Source organism: Dermacentor albipictus, chromosome 1, assembly GCF_038994185.2.
Source record: "Dermacentor albipictus isolate Rhodes 1998 colony chromosome 1, USDA_Dalb.pri_finalv2, whole genome shotgun sequence".
NCBI lineage: Eukaryota > Metazoa > Arthropoda > Arachnida > Ixodida > Ixodidae > Dermacentor > Dermacentor albipictus.
In genome coordinates, this window is record NC_091821.1 from 251,752,041 (window position 1) to 251,776,821 (window position 24,781).

At 42.3% G+C, this 24,781-nt stretch overlaps 1 protein-coding gene across 3 annotated transcripts in view; it reads right to left on the reverse strand.

Annotated features, from left to right (window-relative positions):
* Vps51 (vacuolar protein sorting 51) overlaps positions 1–24,781 on the reverse strand; it is a 59,591-nt gene that overhangs the window by 14,226 nt on the left and 20,584 nt on the right. For all 3 annotated transcript variants that reach the window (XM_065430652.1, XM_065430663.1, XM_065430658.1), the window contains exons 12-16: positions 18,038–18,157; positions 17,169–17,276; positions 16,974–17,066; positions 10,328–10,375; positions 1,896–2,243 (exon numbers count right to left, since the gene is read on the reverse strand). In XM_065430652.1, the coding sequence (XP_065286724.1) occupies positions 1,896–2,243; positions 10,328–10,375; positions 16,974–17,066; positions 17,169–17,276; positions 18,038–18,157 (717 nt within the window). The remainder of the gene's footprint in view (positions 1–1,895; positions 2,244–10,327; positions 10,376–16,973; positions 17,067–17,168; positions 17,277–18,037; positions 18,158–24,781) is intronic.

Consider the following 24,781-nt stretch of genomic DNA (forward strand, 5'->3'; position numbering starts at 1 on the left):
TTTTGTCATGTGTCATTTATACCTTTGGTACATTCGTAACTTACTAAGTATATATATTTTGTATTTGTAATGCTTTCTTACTTTTAACACCGGTTCTTACTAGCTATCATTACTCTGTTTACTTTTTCCATCTGCATCCATTTGTATACATTTGATTGGTGCACATGTCATGTGCACTAATTTTTGTTTTTACTGCATTTTGTTTTCACTTGACTATTGTGTAAACTTCTATTTATTTGTGAGCTGTATGTATAGACCTTCTTGCTTTTTTTTTTCTACTTCATATATATGCTGTCCACAATGTCCAAGTTTTCTGTAGGGGGCACAGGCCCCTAGTCAAGACTTTGTATAAGCTTTTTGTCTGTGCACCTCAACTTCTGTGTGATGATTAAGCTACCGTGGCAGATGATTGCAGACTGCGAATTGGGCAAGTTCCTAATGATTCATCTTCAACACCACAACTTATGACAGGGAGAACACTTCAAATTAAAATCATAAATTTGATTTGAATTTGAAGTGTTCTCCCTGTCAATCATCTGCCACGGTAGCTTAATGCTATGACATTGTGCTGCTGAGCTCGAGGTCATGGGTTCGATCCCCGCCACAGAGGCAGTAGATTTATGGGGGAAACATGCAAAAACGCTGGTGTTCTCATATCTAGGTGCTCGTTACAGAACCAAAGGCGGTCAAAATTATTCCAGACTAACACTATGGCGGGCCTCATAATCAGATTGCGTTACTGGCACTTAAAACCCAAGAATTTTATTTATTGTTCATTTGCAATCCTAATAATTTAGCAATGCTGTTTTTCCCCTTCCCAACCAGTACCGACACCACTGCAATAAGCCAACATAACATATCTAAAACATAAATACTTTTGTTTCAGTCTATTCAAGGTTGTTAGATAGTTTTATATATACGAGGAATAAAAAACAAAAAAAAGACGAAATGACAGCTAAGAACTTTTGGAAACTTTATCCACTTTTTTACTCTTATTTAACCTTTTGACTGCCAAGTGTTTTTTTTTTTTTTCCTTTTCCGACTGCTACACGGCCCCTGGCGGCTTTTTTTCATGTGTTGGTTCAGTGGACATTTCATGCTAAATAGAAGCTGTTTCTTTTGTCGCCGTTTTTTCCCATTTCACTATTTGTGAACAGTTCACAAATTCATTAGGATACTGCAGCGCGCACACAACAAACGAGGACAGAAGGCAAAGGTAACAAACAAGTGTTGCAGTATAACAATGCATAACTACTTACTCGCCCAACTTTGAGCACTATCTACAGTTCATAAATTCCCTCATCTGTCATAGTCCAGATGGACAGACATTTCGGACCGATTTTTTAATTTTTATTATCTTTTTTCCTGTTGTTGGCTCAGTGAACACTTGATGCTACATAGACATTGGTTCTCATAGACAGAGCACTAAGACATTTGCTCTAGCTGCAGTAAGAAAATTATTTTACAAGGTTTGTGTGTGTTTAGATGACTTCTCTATAGATGGTACAACAAGGTACACAATGTTATTTTTTGCATGAGTGTCTTCTGGAGAGGCCAGGAGTGCACTGAAAACGCAAAACAATTGTACTCGGTAGTGGCAGGGGCTTTGCTAAGGTGAGTGCCCGGGTTATGTGAGGAGAGGCCGTCGAAGGGTTAAACATCTTTCGTTTCCCTCCAGTTGCAAGGTGAAGCAATACACAACTACTACAGCAACCTGAGTCTCACATTCCCACCCTACTGAATCTGGGGAAAATGCAGCAACATAACAAAAATGGGACAAGATATGAGTAAAGTTCCCACACTCAGCAAAGGATGTTGCTAAAGCACAAAACAAGATGCGAGGATAGTCAATAAGCTTCAAAATCTCATAAAGGAGTTTGATCTCTAAACCATACCTTGAGACCAATCTTGATGATGCCTGTCATGACAGATACACGAGAGAACTCCACTGTGGTGAAGATGTCTATCTTTTCCGAAAAGAGCTTTTGAATATTGCTCAACAAGCTGTGATCAACACTTGATGGCCACCGGGCACTCCAGTGGGCCCGACCTGAGGCACTGTAGGGGTAGGTACGACGGCTTGAATCACTGCTCCGCTCGTTGCGAGCACCTTCCTCGTACAGTTGGCCCACACGTACGTCCACAGCTGTCACATCTTCCACTACACGCTTCATCACAGCTCGCACATTACGAGGTTCAAGAGCATTCATCCAGTCCCTTGCTTCCACACTTTTCCGCAGCATCTGCATGAACACCCATCCAGATGTGAAATTGCCACTGCGCAAAGTGCTGACATGTTAGTCCACATTGCAGTTAGGTGCGAAAAGTAAGGAATGAAATGCACAATCGCAAGCAAATGTTCAGAAACCACTAGAGGCATGAAAAAATTTTATTTCACAGCCTAGGCATGCAGCATCAAACCACGTGGTGAAACTCACGTGTCCACGTTCAACCAATGCAGTGCACATTCTAATCCAGGCTGTACAGCCATACCAGAAGAAAATTGAAGTTTTTCACTGCTGCTGCGGTCTCCAAAATTTCGCTTGCAATAGCTTGCGTTGCACATTGTTGACCATATACACACACAGAGAAAAAAAAAAAAATCCCTAATCCACATGCAGATGTAAGTATGAAATGTATTACTACACCATCATAAGCAGATGTCTTATTTTCAACATTCTACATTGTGTTTATTGGTGAGCACCAAAATGCACGTGCAGGATTGTCGTTTTCAGACATCACAACTGCAGCGGTTGTATGTATTCCTAATGATTTAGACACGTTTTGAATGGTAGCTCCTGTAAATGTTTTCGGCTGTGGCACAACTACCCGATATTCCAAGCCCTTCCCCTGTTCGAGCCACAACATGGCAGGACATGCCTGATCACCAATTCTCTTTTTCTCCCCTGAGAGAGAGAGAGAGAGAGGGAGAGAGAGAGAGAGACAGACAGACAGACAGACAGACAGACAGACAGACACACAGACAGACAGACACACAGACAGACAGACAGACAGACAGACAGACAGACAGACAGACAGACAGACAGACAAAGTTTAATGATAAGAAATGCAGAACGAGCGGCTTCAGGTAAGTAGACATTTTTAGTTTAATGTTAGTATAATAGCGGGGTTGAGGGAAATAGTGTTGCCGTTCCGCTTACAAACTCTGCAGAAAGCAAGTTTTAGTATAGCCTAATAGCATAGTTTGCTTGTGGGACACTATTGCATTACTGAGAATATTGCCTGAGACTAAGCGAAAGCCGTATACACATTCACTTGCTACGAACGAAGTGAATTCTAGAAAAACAGTGCCATATTCAGTTCAGAGTGGGCGGCCGGGACCGCCGCCATGTTTTACATAAACTACGTAAACCTTACAAAGACAGTAACATCAAGTCTGAGAAATAGCGTGCATATGCTAAACAGTATGTCGTTTAGCCATTCTGCGCATGCGCATTTTGATCCCGCTATTCCGCTAAGCCCACTATTGCACTAAACAACTCGAACAGACAGAAGCACCGACTTAGCTCATAACACCAAGTTCATAAGAACAACACACCTTCTTGACAGCTTGACAGCAAATAGTCCAACATGATGCACACCACACAAGCACATTGTTGTGATCAGCCGTTGGCCCCACAAAACCAGTCACTCGTGGAGGATACGACAATGGTGAAAGAGCTGATGACCTCATCAGAGCCATCCCCAACTGCAGCAATTCACGGCAAACAGTTGAGCTATGCCAAGAGGTGCTCTGCCAAGAGGGGGACATTCCTTCACATCACCTGACAGCAGCTCAAACTGCCATGTCCGCGCTGGAGACAGGGTCCTTGTGCTTTCCACTTTCCCTGTTCATGTACAGTAATGTACATGTGTTTTGGACCAAGCTCCCCTAAGAGAAAAAGGGCTCCAACCTCCGGATTACATTGCAATTACATTGAATACATTGCAACTCATGTTCTATGTAAGGCAGAGCAATAAGGTTGGTCTTATTGCATTCCTTAAATCATACAAAAGCCACTGATACCCCTATTCAGCAAATTTAAGGAACAGATATTTTGCAAATCTTTGTGAATTAAAGGAAGCTTTCATACCCTTTGAACCAAAGGAGATAAACGAAAACGGACCTTATATTCGAAATAAGCACTTGCATTGAATACATTGCAACTCATGTTCTATGTAAGGCAGAGCAATAAGGTTGGTCTTATTGCATTCCTTAAATCATACAAAAGCCACTGATACCCCTATTCAGCAAATTTAAGGAACAGATATTTTGCAAATCTTTGTGAATTAAAGGAAGCTTTCATACCCTTTGAACCAAAGGAGATAAACGAAAACGGACCTTATATTCGAAATAAGCACACAACATTACATATATGCACAAGTTTTCATCCCTATACCTTGAAGAATAAAGATTTGAAACATTTTTGGTCTAAGACACACATCCCCCTTTAAGTTTGTTGTCAAATTTCAAATTTTCATGCCACTGACGTGTAAAGAGGGCTCTCCAAAAAATAAAAATATTGCATTGCGACAAATGCGGGTGCACTTTTCTTTTTATTGCAGTTGCAACATGCTAAACAGCCTTGAAGGAGTAAAACTAACTGAAATTCCCTGAAGAAGAAAGTTAAGCGTGGTAATGAATGCTTGTCACAGCATTGTGCAATTGAAAAACTTGCTGGCTCTCTCGTAATCGAGAGTAGATGTAAGCATGGAATGGCGACTGGCAAAGAAGACTGGTTGGAGATGATGCTAGCCACAATCTTAAAATGGGTGTAGTGCATGTTCACAACATTATACCCCACCACACCATACCGCACCACACCATACTGTGCACTGGTCCATATGGAGGCTGCCCAGCTAGAAGAAGAAAAGCAGCTGAAGAAGGCACGACACGTAGGGAAAGACGCCAGGGAGACCGAGCGCACTGCCCACTGTTACGATTGGCCAACAAGAGTAGTGACTTTCTAGCCTCTCCTGCACCACTGCGGTGAATCACTTCATGATGCTAACAATGCGTCACTCTCAGACAGACCTGTGACGACAATAAGGAAAGACACGTTTGGCATATCAAGTATTGTCTGTTGGTTTACTGTTGCCGTCACAGACGATAAGAGCAAGAAATTCCTTGATGGGTTTTCTATGGCATTTTCTCACAAACTTCAGTAACCACTACGGTCGTTTCACAGACGCTCCAGCTAACTGCTGGGTGATCCCAGGAAGCAAGACGCACCAGTTTGAGTCAAGCGTGACAATCCCTGTCTACAAAGCTCCACTCCTTTCTATGTGCTCAGTGAACAAAAGTGCGGGAGTGATTGCGTGAACCTTCACCCTCAATGCGGGTCCTTCGACAACAGTGGATGCTCCGATTGGACAAAGGGGGGGACAGCATATTTCCCTGGCCTAAGGATCTAGGGAAAACAGAGGGGACTTAAGCAGACATTTTCAGCTTCCCAGTGTGCTTCAATTCAGTCATGCTACACTGATGAGACCTAACATTTTCCACTCTTCACGTAGATATTGTAAATAAAGCCAGTACTCCTCGTTCTCGATGAGAACATGTTCCTCCCTTCAACAATATCCTTAGCGTGGATAAGTCAGACGACGACATGGGCAAGCTACCCCTTTTGACCTGCCTGACCGCAACTCTTACACCATCTAGAAAAATTCGGTGCCCTTCCACTCCATGAAGAAGCATGACCAGCGAAGCTGTGTATGTGGGCCCCTTTATGGTGAACTGCACCTCCGCCGCGCGTCGGCCCAGCATTGCACTCTCTTCAAGATCAACGCACGTATGGGAAGTGCTTGACGCCTGCTTCACTTCCGCTGCAGGTTGGCCCGGCATTGCACTATCTTTGGGATCGGCTCACGCATGGGAAGTGCTTAATGCCTGCATCACCTCCACCGCGGATCGGCCCGGTATTGCACTATCTTCGGTATCAGCACACGTATGGGGAGTGCTTAACGCCTGTTTCACCTCCACCGCAGGTCGGCCCAGCATTGCGCTATCTCTGGGATGGGCCCTCATAATGATGTTTTATTCTAGTAGGGCCACGTCAATCACAGCGCATACTCGATGGCACGAGCACAGGTGGCGTGTGACATTGACGCCGGAGGAGAAGGCTCGAGTTTTGCGTGGATAGACGGACACAATCCTGAGAAAACTAGCCCTGAACAACTTCGCTGTAAAAGAAAAGTGCCTGAAGGAGGCACGACCAAATGTCTCAGCAAATCTCGATTCTTGCTCCGTGATCTAGACACAAGAGGTCACGTGTTGGGCCGCCACTGAGCAAAGGGCTGGCTTCATGGAACATTTGCTTGCCAAGAATTCCATTTCTCAAAATTGGAGTGTATGGTGTCCTGTATTTGCCTTTTGAATGTCGCTATTGGAAATGACAAATAAAACTTCAGCATACCAGATGTTACAGCTTGAGTGATATAGTTAGGAAACATTAGGAAGAACTTGGAACCAATATTTCTCGCAACTTGTTTGGGAGTAACTAGCGTATGCAATGTAGTCCTGTACAAAGGATGGGGTATCTCGTCTTGTTCTCGCAACTTGCCCGGCTCTGGCTTTTGGCTAAAGGTCACTTGAAGGTCGTCGACAACGGGAGCAAAAAGCATTTCATGCTTAACACTAAATTCACAACAGGTGCAACATCTGTCAAAGATGCTCGTCACACAAATCAAGCACATCAAGTTGTGATGCCCGAGCATGACACTGCTCGTCTTTATATTGCCTATGAAACAGTTGCAACCATTGAAGGTTTTGAAGAGTTTTGGCCGTCTGCTACACTGCCCTTACCCACCAGATGTTGCGCCGAGTAGTTATCACATTTTGAACCGCTTAATTAAGGAGGCACTGGCGCAAAGAAGTTCTGTAAGATGAAGAGGTACAATGAGCAATGCAAGACTGGTTGCACAGCCAAACAAAAGATTGTTTGATAATGCACAACAGAGGTGCACTAACTGGTACAGTAAAAGCTCGTTAATTCAAATTCCGTGGGGATGCTGCAAAAATTTTAATTATACAAAATTTGAACTAATGAAAGTCAGAAAGAAATCACTTGGTTAAGGCGCGTATATAGTCCGACGTGGCGTGAGCACACGCTATGTCACGTTAGCATGAACTACAACGTCTATACTTCGAAGCACGGGCGCAGCCAACGTAACCGGACGCAGCAAAGGCGGTCCGACGTGCCCGACATCGAGATGGTTCTTGCTCCATCTGCGCGTTCGTTGCGCCGACTGGCACGGAGAAAAAACATAATGTCGCGGTTTCGCCCGAAAAGCGAAGCATCCATTGCGATAGCAAATTAGTAGATAGCTATACAAAGTTAGGATAGCAGTTTTATCGGCCGTATAAATTTGTAAACATTCGCTTGCTAACAAGCACAGTGTCACGCACGCACAGGTAAACATGAACACATCTCGCTCGATGACTGTGGAAACTCGCTGAAAAACGCTGGAGTGAGGAAGCGCGGCAGTAGCAGCGAGCGCATTGACTTTCGTACAGCTCTCACTTAAACGCGAACGAAACGTAGAAAGCACATTGCATACGAAGCTACTGGCACTATGCGCGCTCTGCAAACATCGCAGGTCGCTTTGAAGCTGAGGCCCACGCGGGCGTACACTTTGGCCATGTCGCAGATCGCTTTCAAGATATGACGCTCACATAGCCACGTCGTAAGCAGCAGCCGCCGGAGAAAAACGTTCCCCTCCCTCTGCCTCACCCATGTACCTCGCACGCAACCACCGCCCACCTTCCTAGCTCGCGCACGCGAGATTGAGCCATGTACGCCAGCTCACCCTCGCAAGCTTTCACTCGCAGATACAGGATACAGCGTACGGCAACAATTTGACGCCCTTGAGCTTTGTACGGAACTTCATAGGAGAGAAGCTGCCTGCAACAGAGGTGCTGGCCAAGCCTGGCCAGGCGCAAATGCGTGTCTCTCCAGTCAGGCCTAAACAAAGGGCCGCAGATGGAAAAAGCAAAGCCGCGCGGACGGCATGGCGATGACAGCATCACCAACGTCCTCCTGTACGCTAGCATTCACCACATCCATGATGGCACGGAGTTCGAATTATCGGTGACGGGGTGGATTTCAGTGTGAATTAGCAGGATGTGTTAGATAATGCTTTTAATACGTTGCTGGATGGATCACGGCGGCTACTTCGAATTATCCAAAATTTTGAATTAATGAGTTGTGAATTAATGAGCTTTTACTGTAGTACTTTGGAGGTAAACATGCAGTTCGTAAATAGTCAGTTTGCACATGTAACATTTATATTTAATATATCTGCAAATATATCTGGGAAAAACAGGGGGAAGGCGGGCAATGGAAATTCAAGACGATGAGCAAAACGAGAACAAAGTGAAAGCAGGAGCCAACGTTTCGACAAAAGGACTTGTCTTCTTCAAGGCGGCTTCTTCAAGGTGTCTTCTTCAAGGCCCCTTGAAGAAGACAAGTCCACTTGTCAAAACGTTGGCTCCTGCTTTCACCTTGTTCTCATTTTGCTCATCGTCTGCAAATACATCTGGTGAGATACTGACCAACCTACCGACTAACCAATAAATGGATGGATGTGAAACCATGATGGGTAAAGAAAGCTCCACGTTATAAGCAATGGTTCTGACTGATTAATTAAACTGCACATGCTTGGAGACAGTGTAAAGAGTACATTTTTATTCAACAGAAGGCTGGCTTTATGCTGACCAGTGTAGCTAGCACACTCCCTAAGGATGAAATGAGGCAGTTCTGCCATCACTCTTTCTTTTCTTACAACAACCACTAGGCATTGGGAATATGCAAATATTCAAAGTTTTCAAATAGCAAATTGAATACCTTGCTATTTGCATTGGTCCTTACCCCAGACAGTCGCTATTTGTAATTTTAAACATCCTTTAAACAGTTATTAAATAATCCACACTCGTATAGATATGACTGAATAGTGAATTTAACAGGTTCGCTGCAATGCGAGTCACGAAATGGCCGTGGCAGCTATTCACCCTAAGGGAGCATGAAGAGGCAGGCGTTTCCTCTAGTGCAGAAGTGGTATCTTGGTGAAAAATCAACACAGATGAAAAAATGTTTTTTGCTTCCAAATGGAAGCACAGTAGAACCTCTCTATAGAGGCAGAGAAAGATGCAAAGGTGCATGACTCACCGACGGGTCAGAACACACCTAAGGTTTTCCTCAGGTGTGTTGTGCCACCTACTAGTTAGTCGTGACACACGGGTACAGGGAACTAATTACAGTTGAATCTTGGTATAACGAATTACGAGGTATAACAAAGTAAACCTAAAATTTTTCTCAGTGATATTAGCATGTAATGAATATAGGCTTACAACAGATACCAGATATAATGAAGGTATTTTCATGTTAGATGCAACTTCCTTATATTGAGGTTTGATTGTACGGTATCACACATAGAGCTGCAGTCATCCATAAACAGACTGCCAGTGTGCTCTTCAGTTTGCGTGATGAGCTTGCACCATATTATACATTGTTCCACCACTCAAAACATTGTCCTCTTCTCATTTACAGCTCCTGTATGCAATTACCTTGAGGCTTGCATCTGCTGCAATCTTAGAAACTTTCTCAAGCCAAAAAAATATGTCAACTGCAAAGTAAGTTAGCATATACTGTTCATATATCACGTTATTGCTACAGTACTTGACTACTATTTATCAATCTCCTTTGAATTAGTACACCTATTATTGCCTGTGCTTTGATGAAAATCTGATAGAAAAGTGCACATTGAACCTGATGTTGTTGCCATCCACAGACTTCCATAAGAATGTATCACAGTGCAGCCACAACAATGCTCCTTCTTTGCCTGTGGAGTAGCTTCATGACCACTATCATGCCTCTTTCTTTCTATTGCTACATAGTTTTTCATTGCTTACTTTGAACAAAATAGTAAGCTTTGCCATTGCTCTGAAATTTGCATAATGGGTCATTGCAAGTCATAAACAAGAAAGCATACACTGTCTTAGAAAATATAGCAATAAAAGTATGGTTATATATGCATTACTACAGGTAATCTGCTAGGCTTTCATACTTTTCTTGCCATATTTCCTAAAACAAAGAATGTTTTGTGGTTCATGGCTCACAGTGATTCATAACAGAAATTTCAGAGCAATAGCAACGTGCAAAGCTCACCTTTTGTCTAACATGTGCATTGAGGAACTATGCAGCAATAAAAACAAAGGAGCATGTTGGAGGCCATGAACCTACTCCACAGAGAGAAAAAGAGCTTGTGTGGCTACTTCCTGCATGGAAGTACCAACAGTAAGGTCAGGCACAAGAAATACCATACTCACTTGAGAAATAAGTAGTCCCTGAACACGAACAAACTGGTCGATGAGGGTCTACAACAGTGGAAAAAATATATGTACATGAAGAACTTGAATTTGGTCACAATATCGCACTGAATTACATATTCACATCACAAACATGACCATTAAATTTCTTTCTCTGCTACCAGGAAGCACTCAGAAAAAAATTTTTAAAGCTGTCATGTTAGTTCAACTTTAAGGTTTCCAAGGCACAAGTTACTCTTTCTTGCAAAGACCACCGGAGTTCCTATAAAGTTGCACAACTACCTATAGGTCAAATATGCCACAAGCTTCAAATATGCATCCCCTGACAGGCCTTATAATACACAGTAAGAAAGGTAAAATTTTGCCTAGAGCTAAAAAATACTGTGACATATTCAAACCTATTTACAAGTCATAAGACAAGGGGAAGAAAAACAGTGTGGAAATAAGAGCAACACAAAGAGCAACTAAAGGTATTAATTCAGTCAAAATGTTAATAAATCTCGAGTGGCCACTATAAGTTCGAGGGAAAATCTTTGGCATCAGCATGGAATCCTGACCATGTGGATTGCAACTGTGACTCACACTGGCATACACTGCATTCTGGACTAGTTCTTAAAACAGCACCTATGACTTCATTTAGTATGATTGGGAACATGGTGCCAAGAAACTTGCAAACATATGCATTCCTATACTCAAATTTATCTGTGCACAGAGGCAGGTTATCAATAACAATTTTGCAGCGTCATCATTATGAAAGTCAGCTACATATATTCATTAACATAGTTGCTGTACCTGGTCAGCCTTTTGTGATTAAATGCTATTTTTGGCTCTGTGTTGTGCAGCACTGCCACCACTAGAGTAGGAATCCCATTGTACTAGTGCGTATGCCATAACAAATTCAATTAATTCACACTAGACACATAACTACTGCTGCAGCAAGTGGAGGGCAAGTACACAATGGGCTCATAATGTGAGACAAGAAGAAGCACAGTCTACAAAACAAGAGATATAAAAGAAAGGAAGTAAAGTTAACTCAATCTAAGTGTGCTTGACTAATGCTACGCTTGGGGAAACAGCAAGCGGAGAATAATAAGAAAGATGAGATAGGGTGCAGTTCAGGCACTCTATAGACAGAGAACAACTGGAATGTTCAACACTGCCTTATAGGCGGTCACTCAGTCTGGACTTCAGAAATTGCGTCAGCATTCTTGTAGCTTTCTGCAGCTATGATAAGAGGCCACGTCACAAGACCTTGCTCTCAGAGAAAGCACTTTTGTTTAGCCGGCTAAGAGCAGTGTAGAAGAAAGCAAGTATGATTTTCAAAGGAATGGCAGTCACATAAGAGGTGCTAAATGATCCCTTCGCAATCACAGGCACAGCGAATCAGTGCTGTCTTCCATTCCAATCAAGGATGAATAAGTATTAATGAAGGCAATGCCCATATACATGAAGCAGTCTTAAGCATTACTGCTTCAGATCGGGAAATACCAGGTAACAGGTGCAGTTGCATAGAAAAGTCAAATGAGTGCAAGTGAGGATGAGTGAAATCAAATGAATGCCATAGCCACAAAGAAACACCACAAACAACCTTGCTCAAGTGCCTTGTTGCATCCATTTTAGACAAAATAATTTTAAACAGAATGGGTTGCATCATGTGCTGTATGAGCAGCTTTGTTCTCATTATCACTGCAGGAGAAACAGCAATGGCCTGGTGGGTACTGAAACATGAGGTGATCTTTTTCAGTAGCTTCGTGCAACATTTAGCATATTTTGACACAGGCTGTTCATGGCTAACAAATAACACTGCAGCAATGCCTTCAAGTAATGGAAATATAACTTGGTGATTATCTAGCTGTGGATTTATATTCCATGGAGGGTAATGAGCTCAGAATTTGGTGAAGCCATGACAACAGCACTCTTACAGTATTTGTTAAATTATCCTAAAAGAATAATCTCTGTACTAGTCAGAGTAAAATGCATGCAAGAGCCACAAACTGCTTGCTTTTGATTAACATGGGCAGGTCATAATTTTTTCCCACTTCTGGAATGGCAAGGTGCTCCTTCTGGTTCCTCTTAATATACCCAAAATGTGACATGCACTAACAAACCAAACTAGAACCAAGTCTTCACAAATTTGAAGCAGCCCACTGCACTAACGAGTACACCAGAGCAAGCACAATGAAGCCGCTCCACACAGACTGCTATCTCACCTATTTATCATGCATGATTAACAATCAGCCAAACTTTACTAAATACGCTGGGAACATCCAACTACAACCAACTGAGGTAACAAACACCATAATGGCTTTGTGCCTGGCTTTGGTATTTGAATAAGATAAAAAAACAGAGTTGCTTCCATGGTGCTTTGTACTTTTGCCCAAAATTCTGCCAAGAAGGTGGCTTCAAGATGACTGCCCTCAAGTCTTGACAGTGACCCACCTACTACCCATACCTAAGTTCCAATATTCCTAACAACGACAAACTGCTACCTTGTCCAATAAAAGGTTCATTCACTCATGAAACTAGCAAGGCTAGTTTGCTCCCATAAGGAAAAAAAAAAATCATTTATCTTTAGAATCCCTGTTCAGAATTATAGGAAGGTAGGAAAATAACAGATACTGGTCTTCTTGCAGAATTCACAAACAAAAGTAATGCAAAATGACAGAATTAAAACAGAGTAGAATAAAATACATTAAAGTGGCTACTGTATTCACTAACAGTGTAAATAATTAAAAAATTGCAATTTCGACAATAACCAAAAATTATTTATAAGAAAAATTTTCACTTGAGATTTATTCACACTCACATATCGCTACATCTTAGCTTTCAAGGTGGCACTGTTTTCCTTGTGTACATTCAAGGTAATTTAGAGTGTTCCCCACCAGAGGCTTCTCATGGAACTAAACACTGACACAAGCATGCTTGCATGGCTCCAGCACTTTTTTTAAATTTGACTACAGTAAATTTGTGCTAATAATTTCAGACTGCCTAATCATCACATCACATGAAGATTACCTTAAGGTAGCATACTTAATCTTTTAGTCTTTTCAATATATACTGTCAAACCTCACTAAAACAAAAGTGGTATATAAAAAATTAGGGGATATAGCAAAGTAATTGTAAGGCCCACTGAAATTTCCTGTACCTTTTGTGCAGCACTGAGAATCAACGACTACAGTCCAGCCTATACTGACCAGAGGATGCTTGACATAATCTATGTCATTGTTAATGTTATGTCGTTCACTAATGTCACTATTGTTATGTCGTTCACCAAGTGTGTTTGTCCATAACAGATTATTTATGCCACTAATAAAACCTTAACTGAGTGTTTACCTTAGTGTTTACTTATAAGTACTCCAATGCTCACTTAAAATCTGATTGAACATAAAAAAACCTATTTTGAATAGGTCACAGCTTCCGCTAACTGCTCACACAGTCTACTGAAGTACAGCATAAAACATACCCCATTTTCGCCTGAGCAGGCTAGCTTACCTAACCCTAATTCACCCTAAAATTGAATATGCTTCTGCGATATAGTACCGTCAGCACCTAACTAATAAAATTGAAGCCCTGCAACACCGTGCTGCTTTATCAATCTTTTGCAAATACACGTTATTCATGCATAACAGAACTAAAGGGTGTATCAAACTGGAGGATCTGCAATCAGTTATACCTAGTGCAATTTCATAAATTTTATTATTACTCATCACTTCATCAAGGCGACTTTCAAAAAGCTATTAGTAATATTTTCTCGATGCGATCACACATGAAATAAAGCTTTTCATGTGTCACTCACACTATTCTGCATGGTTTTTCATTTCACATAACCATATTGGTATAACCTGCCATCAGACATATACACAGTCACTGAAACTGATCCTGATCAATTTCATAGCTATGTGTGCAGCACCTGTAAATAATTTTTTTTTTCTCCCTTCATTGTATGGCTATCTTCAGAGAACAGGCACACATCATTTTTATTGTCTGACGAAACTGCAGCTGTTTTAATTGTGACTACCAGCTGTCTGTTCTTTTTCCTTGACCTGCAAATAACTAGAGCCTGTATTCGATAGTGTTACCATGTATTTTTGCTTGCACTGATCCTAACTGCCGATTCATGCCTGTGTTGTTTTTGTGTTTCTTTAACCTTTTGAGGATCACCGCCATAATTGTATGGCAGTGGAAACAAATCCTAAGTGGTCACAGCCACACATGTATGGAAGAGAACAAACATATGAAAAAACAAACCTTTACAGAATGAACTGCCGCCAAGCATCGCTCTGCAGATGCCGTAACCTTCCGTGACTTCTAGAAAAAATTGTTACTGTGCTTCCCCCCCTCAACTTTCGCCAAAACTAATTTTTCACTTTGCTCTATGATGGTTGCCACCATAGTACTCTGAGAGCATTCCCATCAAGCCTACTTTACTGCCATTTGCTTACGCCCGTGCTCGTGCGCTTTATAATTGATATTCTCTACATGTCATTTCGAGTTGCGGCCATCGGGAGAATCGATTTCTATCTCATTTCCTATAGCTCAAGCCGGTAATGCGAGATGCCTGCCTACGATTACTTTATTTATAGGCAGGTGCGTGCAAACCGTTGATACTGCCGCACATGCGTCTTTCTTTCTTTTTTTTTTTAGAGAGAGAGAGAGAGACTTGTGAAAACTGACTGAATCTCTTCTAGCAATCTAACAATTGATGACTGCAAATTTCTCAGTCGCCTAGTTTTTCTGGTGGTCCACGCCACTGAGTTTGCTTGTGGGTGTTGTTAGATATGGGGCTGTTTCCTGCGCCTACTTCGAGTTCCCCAGACCACATCGAATCGCAGCACAACTAATTGAGAAGCGCAGACACGCGGAAAGCACATTCCAGAGGAGCGCTCGAGCAAACAAGTTGAAGGCCACAAGTTCACGTGCAAACAAGTTCGTACGCCGCCGGTAGCTATTCACTGCTTGACTCTTCCAGAAAGCGAGGGGATAGCCCGGCACTGTTGGAAGTAAAGTGGGTCCCAAACCAAGACGGCAGTATTGTGCCGGGACGGCCTGACGGCGGTAATGCGCCGTGACAGCCGGACGGCTGTGATGTACCGGGAAGGCCTGGCAGCGTCGCACCGGTCGCCTTTGAAGAAGGCATTTGCCACCACAGCGGGGCCGTATTGCCGGGAGTAGGTGGGCCCTCGGACAATGGAGCCCAAGCGTCCCCCTTCTCCGCCTTTGAAGAACGCATTGCAAGTCAGCAAGGCAAGACCGCAGAGAGCCGCAGGGTGTGACACCGCCGCACGGGCGCCTACCATTGGCCGAAAATGGCGTCATCTGAGCGGACTCTCCCATTGGCCGAACATGACGCAACTTCCAGTCCTCGAAGGGTTTAAAAGAAGCATTTCAGAGATACCAGAGCATTCCCTGATTGACCTCTCTCGAACTTCTTGCCGCGGGCCGCAGCATCCGAGTTGCTGCCGGCACGTAATGACTGTACGACTGTTACTTGACTCTCACCTCTCTGTATAAAATGTAAAATAAATCTCCCAAGTTTGTTTTCATCCCGAAGTCCGTCCTTCAACCCCTACAGTGTTCACGTGGCACGCCTCGTTTTTGTTATGGCCATGTGGCCTGGGACCATATTCTCTAACAATCCACTTCATTTACCCATTTTATGACCCTTTGTTGTTGGTTTGGACATGATTTGGAGGATTCCATACTGCCATCCAAGACTCACTGGGATCGCATGCTCGGCGCAACTTATGATAAATTTGAAAAATGAACTAGTATGTTTCGAAATAGGAGCCGTAGTTGCGTCAAACCTGTTTAAAACATAAAAATAAGTTATGTGAATATCACATGTTTAAAAAATCAATTATGCTATTTTATTTATGTACTCAATAAATTAATTAGTTTAATTCTGGGGTTTTACATGCCAAAACTAAGATTTGGTTATGAGGCATGACGTAATGGAAGACTCTGGATTAATTTTGACCATCAGGGGATCTTTAACATTCCCCCAAAGCACGGAACATAGTCGTTTTTGTATTCTGCCCCCATCGAATTGCAGATGCTGTGGCCGGGATTTGATCCTATGGCCTCATGCTTAGCAGCGCAACACTATAGCCACTACACCACCACGGCGAGTCATGATCATGCATAAAACTGCAGATATAACAAAAAAATGACCACTTCATTGTCAGCTAAAAAATCAGTTGCCTGTTTTCCCTTGGAATTTGCCACTCTGAAGAATTTAAATCTCAATAAAAAAAATTTGACTCTCATAGCATTAAGTTACTGTATGTATAAATGAACTTAATTCTACTATGCCTCCTCCCCAGCCTCCGAATGTGTGATAACCTTGCAAGGGAGCTTTAAAGGTTATTTAAAAACAAAATATAGATAACAGTGCTTCTTTTAAAAGAAAAGAATTGCAGTGTTCCCTTGCCATTAAACTAACTTCCGAATAGTGAACACATTCTTTAGCAAACTGCACGAATCACGGGTCACAGAAAAGAGGCAGGCAGCGCCTGTGTTGTGTGCCTCTTTTCTGTGTCCCGTTATTCGCACTGTTAGCTGAAGAATTAAACTAAGTTGTTTACTTATAGAAAATCTGGCTGTCCAAGTGCCCTCAACTTGATGTCAAGTGAGAAATGTCAAGCACCTGGGCAACATCGCTGGTTTCTTGTATCAACTGTGATGCTGGTGTCAAACTTTTGGCATCGGGAATTCCAAACTGCTCATCAGCCATTCCAAGCTGCAACAACAACAACCACAAAAAAAAAACTCAGACCAGTCATGATATGCATGTCAAAGAAGGAACATGGCCTGTAGTACTTCCCACAAATGGCATGCTTACCAGCTGGCTTACAAGTGTGTTCTTCATCTCAACACTGAATCGAGACAGCAGTAGCAACAAACTTGGAGGAGTACCACCACTCTTCTCACCAGCAGTCTCACAGAACTCCTGCAATTGGTTTTGGGATGCAAAAGTAGATGTTACTGTCAAATGATCTAAAATATTTGGAAGATATAGAGCAATATGAGTGCAGTACTAGTCGAAGCACATTTCTTTTCTTCACTGTATAATAATCAGAATATTACAATGAGCCAGTACATATCAAACAATTATGCTAGCTATTTAGTTCCTACAGTTTTACATAAGATCATATAGATAAATTTGCACAGTAAAGCAAGCACAGCATCACTTCAAAGCATCAAACAACAGAAAGCCAAGCATGTTCACGAGGACAAGCAATTAGAAAAAGCAGGCGTAAAAAAAACAATGTGCACAAGGGGAATGAAAATAGCATTTGTGTTTCATCTTTATTCTTCTTGTATCTATTTCTTACACCTGCTTTTTCAAATCACTTCAAAGCATGCATAGCTGTATCTGAAATGACAAAAAAACACCTTTGCAGATACTATCACTTTTCTGGTTTTGCTGAAAAATTAAGAGTGTTTTTGTCATAGGTATTACAATTCCACGATATTTTAGTTGCAGTTTGTGTCTTTGTGTCTTGTAGTAAGAAATAGAAAGCGCATCTTTTAACACATTTATTACATTGTCATCTATATCATTACATTAACAAAATCTGCCAGCTCATATTCACTTTTGACATGCTCTACTAATTTTATACAAAGTAAGAACAATCATGCTTCAACCAAAATTAACCACAAATTAGACAATACTAAAGAAACATGGCTAGCAAAAATAGCTGCACTTACCAAGGATATAGTGTTTATTGCACGTATGAAAGCCACAACAATGCCTTCATGCACTTCCATGCAAAACATATCTTGAAAGTTGGCCCGCTTTGCAAATTCAACCTCAGCTTGAACAAAAGCCTGGAAATGAGTTTAATACAGCTTCTTTAGGCAAAAATTTTCCCACATATGTGCAAATTACCAAGTCAAATTGCTAGGTCCCAGGGTAGCTATGTGGAGTCAAAAGGACACCAGAGACCATTTGGGTTTAGGTGCATGATGCACAAAAATTTGAGTAAACAGAGAAATTCAGTTCACATATAATGGCATGAAGTAAAAAGATGTGATTGTTATAACTAAAGACTGAAACTTTAGGCAAATGCCTATTTTCCCTTTATGTACTTATTGTGCCCATGTCATATATAAGCATGAACTATGGGCCTAGAAACATTCTAACCGCACCTTTATCATGCCTACAAATGCCTATTCGATGTTGGTGTCTATATTGGGTTTTCAGAGCCTATACATGCCTTTTTCTGTGTTTTTGTCCTAGCCTTATTTTTTTTACAATGTTATCATAATGTTATCCCAGCCCAGTAAGAATATTTTTTCAACTGCAAAGCTTTCTTTCTGAGAAACTCATACGGGTTTCCTTTGTAGCTTCGTGCTACAGTCTGGTGAATGCCAATTTCTCCCTTTTGTTAATGTTATCACCCGCTGCTAACTTGGCTGAAGGCAGCTGATTAATACCACAAACATTTTGCAGTAAAGGCTGTCATTATTAGTTTTGCAGTAGACAAGAGCATCACTGTGAGAAGGGCTGAAACTGTTCAACGTGACGATACCCTTGAAGGTGACTTACCCCCATATTTTAGCACTCTTCTCCACTCAACACTCGACCTCAACTCAAGAAAGTAGACAGTAATGCCGCCCCTTGACAACGCTTTGCAGCTGTTGAGGAATGTAGTTGAGGGGCAGCGCTTTGCTCAATTCGGTGGAGTGGAGTCGAGGATGGTTTGAAAATAAGGGGGTTAGCGTACGCGCGCGCACGTTTTTAGCCATCCTCGAGAAACTTGAATGCTCGAGTGAAACTCTGATCCGACATATATGGAGCTCAATTTAGACATCCAGGAAGGTTCGCCACCATCCCATATAGACCTGTTGCTGCCAGAGTTCATTCGAAACTTCTGTCTCAGACCAAAATCCCATGTCAAAATCTCATCAAAGGTTCTGAACAGCAAACATTTTGTCATTCCAGAGGGCATTGGATCATCCAACGTTCTGAAGTAAAAATATGCACCGCCAACTTCAGAGGATGTTGAACATTCCATTTCTGTGTACAAACCAATACTCAGTGAAAAACGGCTCAACATGAAACCCTAAAAACTTAAGATAATGCTTGTTTGTCACTGCTCTCACAATTTTTCTGATGGTATCTAGTCACTGCAGTTCAGATAAATTTTGTAACCTATGCAACTTGCCTCATTTTGTTTTATACAGAAAAAAAATTGAATTTCAGAAAACAGGTAGGTTTAATGGGCTGTGTTCCTCACTAAATCATCATTTATCCTCTGATTCACAGTCGAATTTTTTACTAATTGAGACTACACATGCCTAAAGGAAAGTATGCCTTAAATGACAGCTTTGTAATGACTTTGTCTGTGCCTAAATCTGGCTATTTTAAAGTATCATACTTAGTGTAGCACATATTTGCATTGGGCATTACGGAGTTAATCCTGCAATGCCCAACATATCATATGTACTGCACTGAATTCAATGCCTCAAAATGCTGATTTATGTGCAGCAAACTTGATGCAAAGTTTACAGTGAGGTTTGGGTATGCCATAAAGAAGTTCCAGCCATGGATAGCTTAACAAACAAATTACCGATTAAATAAGTGCTATACTAATGAAGTTATATGTCAAAGAACATTTAGTGGCTATGGTGTTGGGCTGCTGAGCACGAGGTCGCGGGATCGAATCCCGGCCACGGCGGCCGCATTTCGATGGGGGCGAAAATGCGAAAACACCCGTGTACTTAGATTTAGGTGCACGTTAAAGAACCCCAGGTGGTCAAAATTTCCGGAGTCCTCCACTACGGCGTGCCTCATAATCAGAAAGTGGTTTTGGCACGTAAAACCCCAAATATTATTATTATTATTATTATTATGTCAAAGAACATTTCACTGTTTGTTTGTTTATTGTACAGATGTACTTTCCATGACTAGAAATCAAGGTGAACAACTAGTTTCTATTTTTCTTGATGTAGAACTGTGCATAGGCATTACAGGGTTAAAATGTCTATCATAATTTCAGAAGAAAAACTACTTTTGGTGGTTTGCTGTCCTTACAAAAATTTATTGCCGGTGAAGAGTTTCCATAATTATGGATGTTCTTCCACAGGCAGCAAACGTCGCCTGAGAACCTAAGGAAGAAGCAAGTCGAGACAAACTAAACCAAGACAAGACCAAGACAATCCTTACAATCATCTCGGTCTTCTTGCTTGTCTTCCGTGTCCTCTGTTGCCGTTTGCTGCCTTAATGAATCAACTAGCTAGACAATATGTTTCAACCTCTTCCACAAAACTTTTTTTAAGACTGATCCAAGCTATTGCCATATTGAATATGAGCCACTGTTGTAGCGTTTTGCCATTGAATGCCTCCAGAAATTGGAAACAAGTCTGTTTGCTGTAGTGTTTTCTTTATCACACTTTTTCTCGTTATGAAAAAATATTCTAATGAGTCAACAACATGTCACGAATGTCTTCCTTTCAATGTTACTTTGTGAAATTAACAGCACTGTGTTGATAAAGGACTTTATAAATTTCACGGGCCATTTTAACCTCTACCTCTGTTGACTCAACTGATTATTTGGTGGGATGGAACTGAATTATCGCAGGCTGACACATGTCCATGTCACCAGCCATGTGTCCCTACCTATATATACTGTGCTGAGGAAAGCATATGTCACCTTGAAAATCACAAGTCCACTGGTCTAAACGTTAGCTCCTGCTTTTACCTTGTTGTCGTTTTGCTCTTCACCTTGAATTTCCATCTCCCACATTTCCAGTGTTTTCCCTGGATATCCATGTTCAATGACATTTAGAATGCCAGGTCTAAGTCTACACTATGATACAATATATACCACAAGAAGTGCTAATGCTCTGTAACAAATTAGATTAGCTTTGTTCCTCAATATCTGCAAACCAAATATTCAAATCATGTTATTTTTACAGTTTGCTTCCAGTTAAGTGAATAGTGCTACGACTAGCATCCCGACAAATGAAACACAAATCTGATAGCAATACCTGCTAATCTGAATACAAAATGAGTTCACATACCTAATGCATTTTTTTCTTTGAGGTGTCACAAAAATGCCCAAGTGATGTGCTACTGTGTATACTTTCACCACATGATCTTTCCTTGTACATGAATGCTTAAGTTGGTTGGTTTAGATAGATATTATAAATGGTAATGGAGCATGAAAAACATTGACAGAAAGGGAAATGCACAAACACATACAAACGTCCAAGTATTCATACGTCTACCATTCTGTACATTTTCTTACAGGCACTGCATGTGCATTTGTCCGTACGTTTCCCCATCAGTATATTTTACTCGCAGTGCTTTGCTATTCTTTGTCCATGTCCCTACTAAACTATGCAACAAATGTGAACAAATGGCTTTTTTGCTACACTTATATAGGATGCAAGAGCCACCACTGGAATTGTCCTTGCATCACAATCGTTCTTATGTTAAAAGTTGGATCAAAAGACATCTCTTTGCCTAAGCGAGAGCACGCCCAGCGATTTTATATTGCAATCTAGGACGTTTATTTTACTTTGACTGTTCATGTTGCCATTTGTTGTCTAATTGTACTGGATACAATATTAGAACAGAAAAATGTTTCTTGGTGCCTTCTAGGTATTTTTCAATATGCTCATCCTTGTATATGTATCTAGCCAAGGCCAGGACTTTTGGTCAGATTGTACATTTGTAATGCAGTGTCAAGACATGGTCTATGCAAAAGTAAAATGGTCAGAGATTTTTTCAACAGCCTGAATGGGCTGAAGATTCCTTCTTTGAATTTCGTTATCAGCAAGTTAACTACAGTAATCCCTCGTTATGACGAAGTCAGTGGGATGGTAAAAAAATTTGTTATAAGGGTTCGATATAAGCGACCACTCGAGAAAAGCTACAGCAGTTGAGCTTTAATAGTGTCACAACTGCGGGGAAGTCAAAATACAATGTATTCAGTGAAGCAAAACTTTATTCAGGTGCAAAAAAAGCAGTGAGCTTTGGCTGTTTCAAGTTCTTACCGGGCACGTGCAGCCTGCTCTAATTTGACCAAGCATTGCATGAGGTGGTGGTCGCCGCCCATGCATTCAACCTTATTTCACAGCAGGCGCAAGTACTCCCGCATCTGCACCATAGTTGGCACTTCACATGGCTTTTCGTTGTGCGGCTCTTTGTCCTCGTCGGGGACCCCAACAGTGTCAATTAGTACCTCCGCATCCGTCGCTGGGGCGACCACAGGAGCAGCATCATCAGCCAATGCGAATGTCTCGAAGTCGCTTTCTACCTCTTGGCCAGCAATTTTATGAACAGCCTTGTACAGATCGCTGCAAGTCCGGTCATCATCAGGCTGGGCATTGTCAGCGTCGCTGACAACGGCGTGAGAAAAGCTAGCGTGCACAAAACAGTTGCCGACCTTCGAAGGCGCGAGTTATTTCCATGAAAAGTTCAGCAAATAGATCACACCAAGCAAACCAATGTTGTACCTCTTGCTGGCCTCATACACCGTGAGCATGCGCTGCAAAAAAGCCTTGCGATACAGCTTCCGGGTGGTCTCAATGATGCCCTGGACCATCAGTTGCAGTACTACGGTTGTGTTTGCAGGCATAACTTCCACATCGATCACCTTGAGGTTGTCGATCGTCCCATGGCTCAGACAATTGTCAGTTATGAAAAGCACTTGCCAATTCTTTGCATTGTACCATCTATCCAGAAGGCTCACATAGTTTTAAATAAAAGCAGCAGTCATCCATGCTCGCTTGTTACTACTGTAGATGCATTCCTTGAGAATAAATGCTTTTCGGAAGCACCGCAGCTTCTCCGCCTTCCCCAGTATCAACAAGGGAAGCTTGTACTCGCCTGCTAGCATTGGCACCAAACAGCACGGTGACACACTCCTTGCTCTGTTTTCCTCTGGATGAGGATCTGCCAGTGGTAGTGAACGTGCGATTTAGTAGCATCTTGTAAAAATGCAGCCTCATCTAGGTTGTAGATGTCTTTGTCTTCATACTTTTCAAGTAGAGCTTGGAGCCAATGTTGGTGCCATATGTCTACAGTGTCACGGTTCATGGCTGTACTTTCGCCAATGATCGACTTCGAGGTCTTCAATGTTTCTTGAACTGCTCAAGCCAGCCATTGTTGCACTTGAAATCTTTATGGCCCATTTAGAGGGTGAGAGCTTCGGCTTTTCCAGCAAGTGCAGGTCCATATACAGGAAGATTTGCACTCCTGGCGTTCTTCAGCCACTATAGAAGTGCACCTTCCACTTTGGGGTATTTCGAGCCGTGATTCCTCTTTCGCTTCGCCGAGAGGCTCTTTTCAAAGCCATCCAGCCCAGCTTCCTTGTTTTTCAATGCAGTTGACGAAGTAGACGGTGGTATTACAAATTCCTTCGCGATGTCAGTTTTCTGCTGGCCATCTTTTTGCAATTCTTTTATTGGCAGAACTTTCTGCTCCAAAGTCAGACACTTTCGCCCGGATATTGACGGAGCCATTTATCACTGCAGACCATAAAAGCACCTGCAAGGCATGCCTAACGAAGCACTCCGAATAAGACACAGTCACATGGCCTGCAGCACAGATCCAAACGCATGCGCCATCAGCGCCAAGGTGACAGAATGTGGCCGGCAATGCAGAAGGCAGAAGCTTCAAAATGTCGCCAGGGCATTTCGCTTTCTTCATCAGTGCACACTGGTGATGGCGACGGTTGCAATGGCAGGCTTGGCATTGGCTTCACGTGTAGCGGAAGAACGACAATGGGAGTTGTGGAGACCAAGAAGCAGGAACCGTGGAAGGGCACCTGTTGGTGGAACATTGTGCTCAGGAAGGCAGGCTGGAAGAGGGCAGCTTTGCAGGTGCAGCAACGTCGAAACTGGCAGTGAGGAGGCAGTTGACATGAAGGTGAGTGAGAGGAGCGACTGGTGTCCAAACGGCTTGCAGACTGGAGAGCGAATGAGGAAAGGAAGGCAATGGCTGCTTTTATAGGGGGGGTGCGGAGGTGACGGAAGACTGCGAGAATATCATGCTGGAAAGTGCCGCAAATGCCAGGGCTTGAGTCTGAGTTTATGTCTGTTGTACTCAAAAAACGATTAGTCACTCATTGTGGGTACGCAGCGTGAACGTGAAAACTGAATGGTTCTGCAGAAGGGGCTTTGCACAATCACTGGGCAACTTTTTCCCGAAGTGTGCAGCTGTGAAGTTTCCAAAACGAGAGTTTTTCGGCGCACCGTTGTCGACGACACTGTGCTAATTCTACAGTTCGAGTGCTGGTGTTCACACACCGTCGCATCCGCGTCACTGACAAATGTCTAGGAACAAAATTCAATGACCCTACCACACATTTAGACCAATTGTATAAAGTCGGATGGCACGAATCAAGCATGACCGGCTCAAGAAAATCGCCGGGGAAACACCAGCTTGCACTGACTCGCCATGTTGACAGCCGGACCCGCCGCTGGGGACGCTCGAATTTT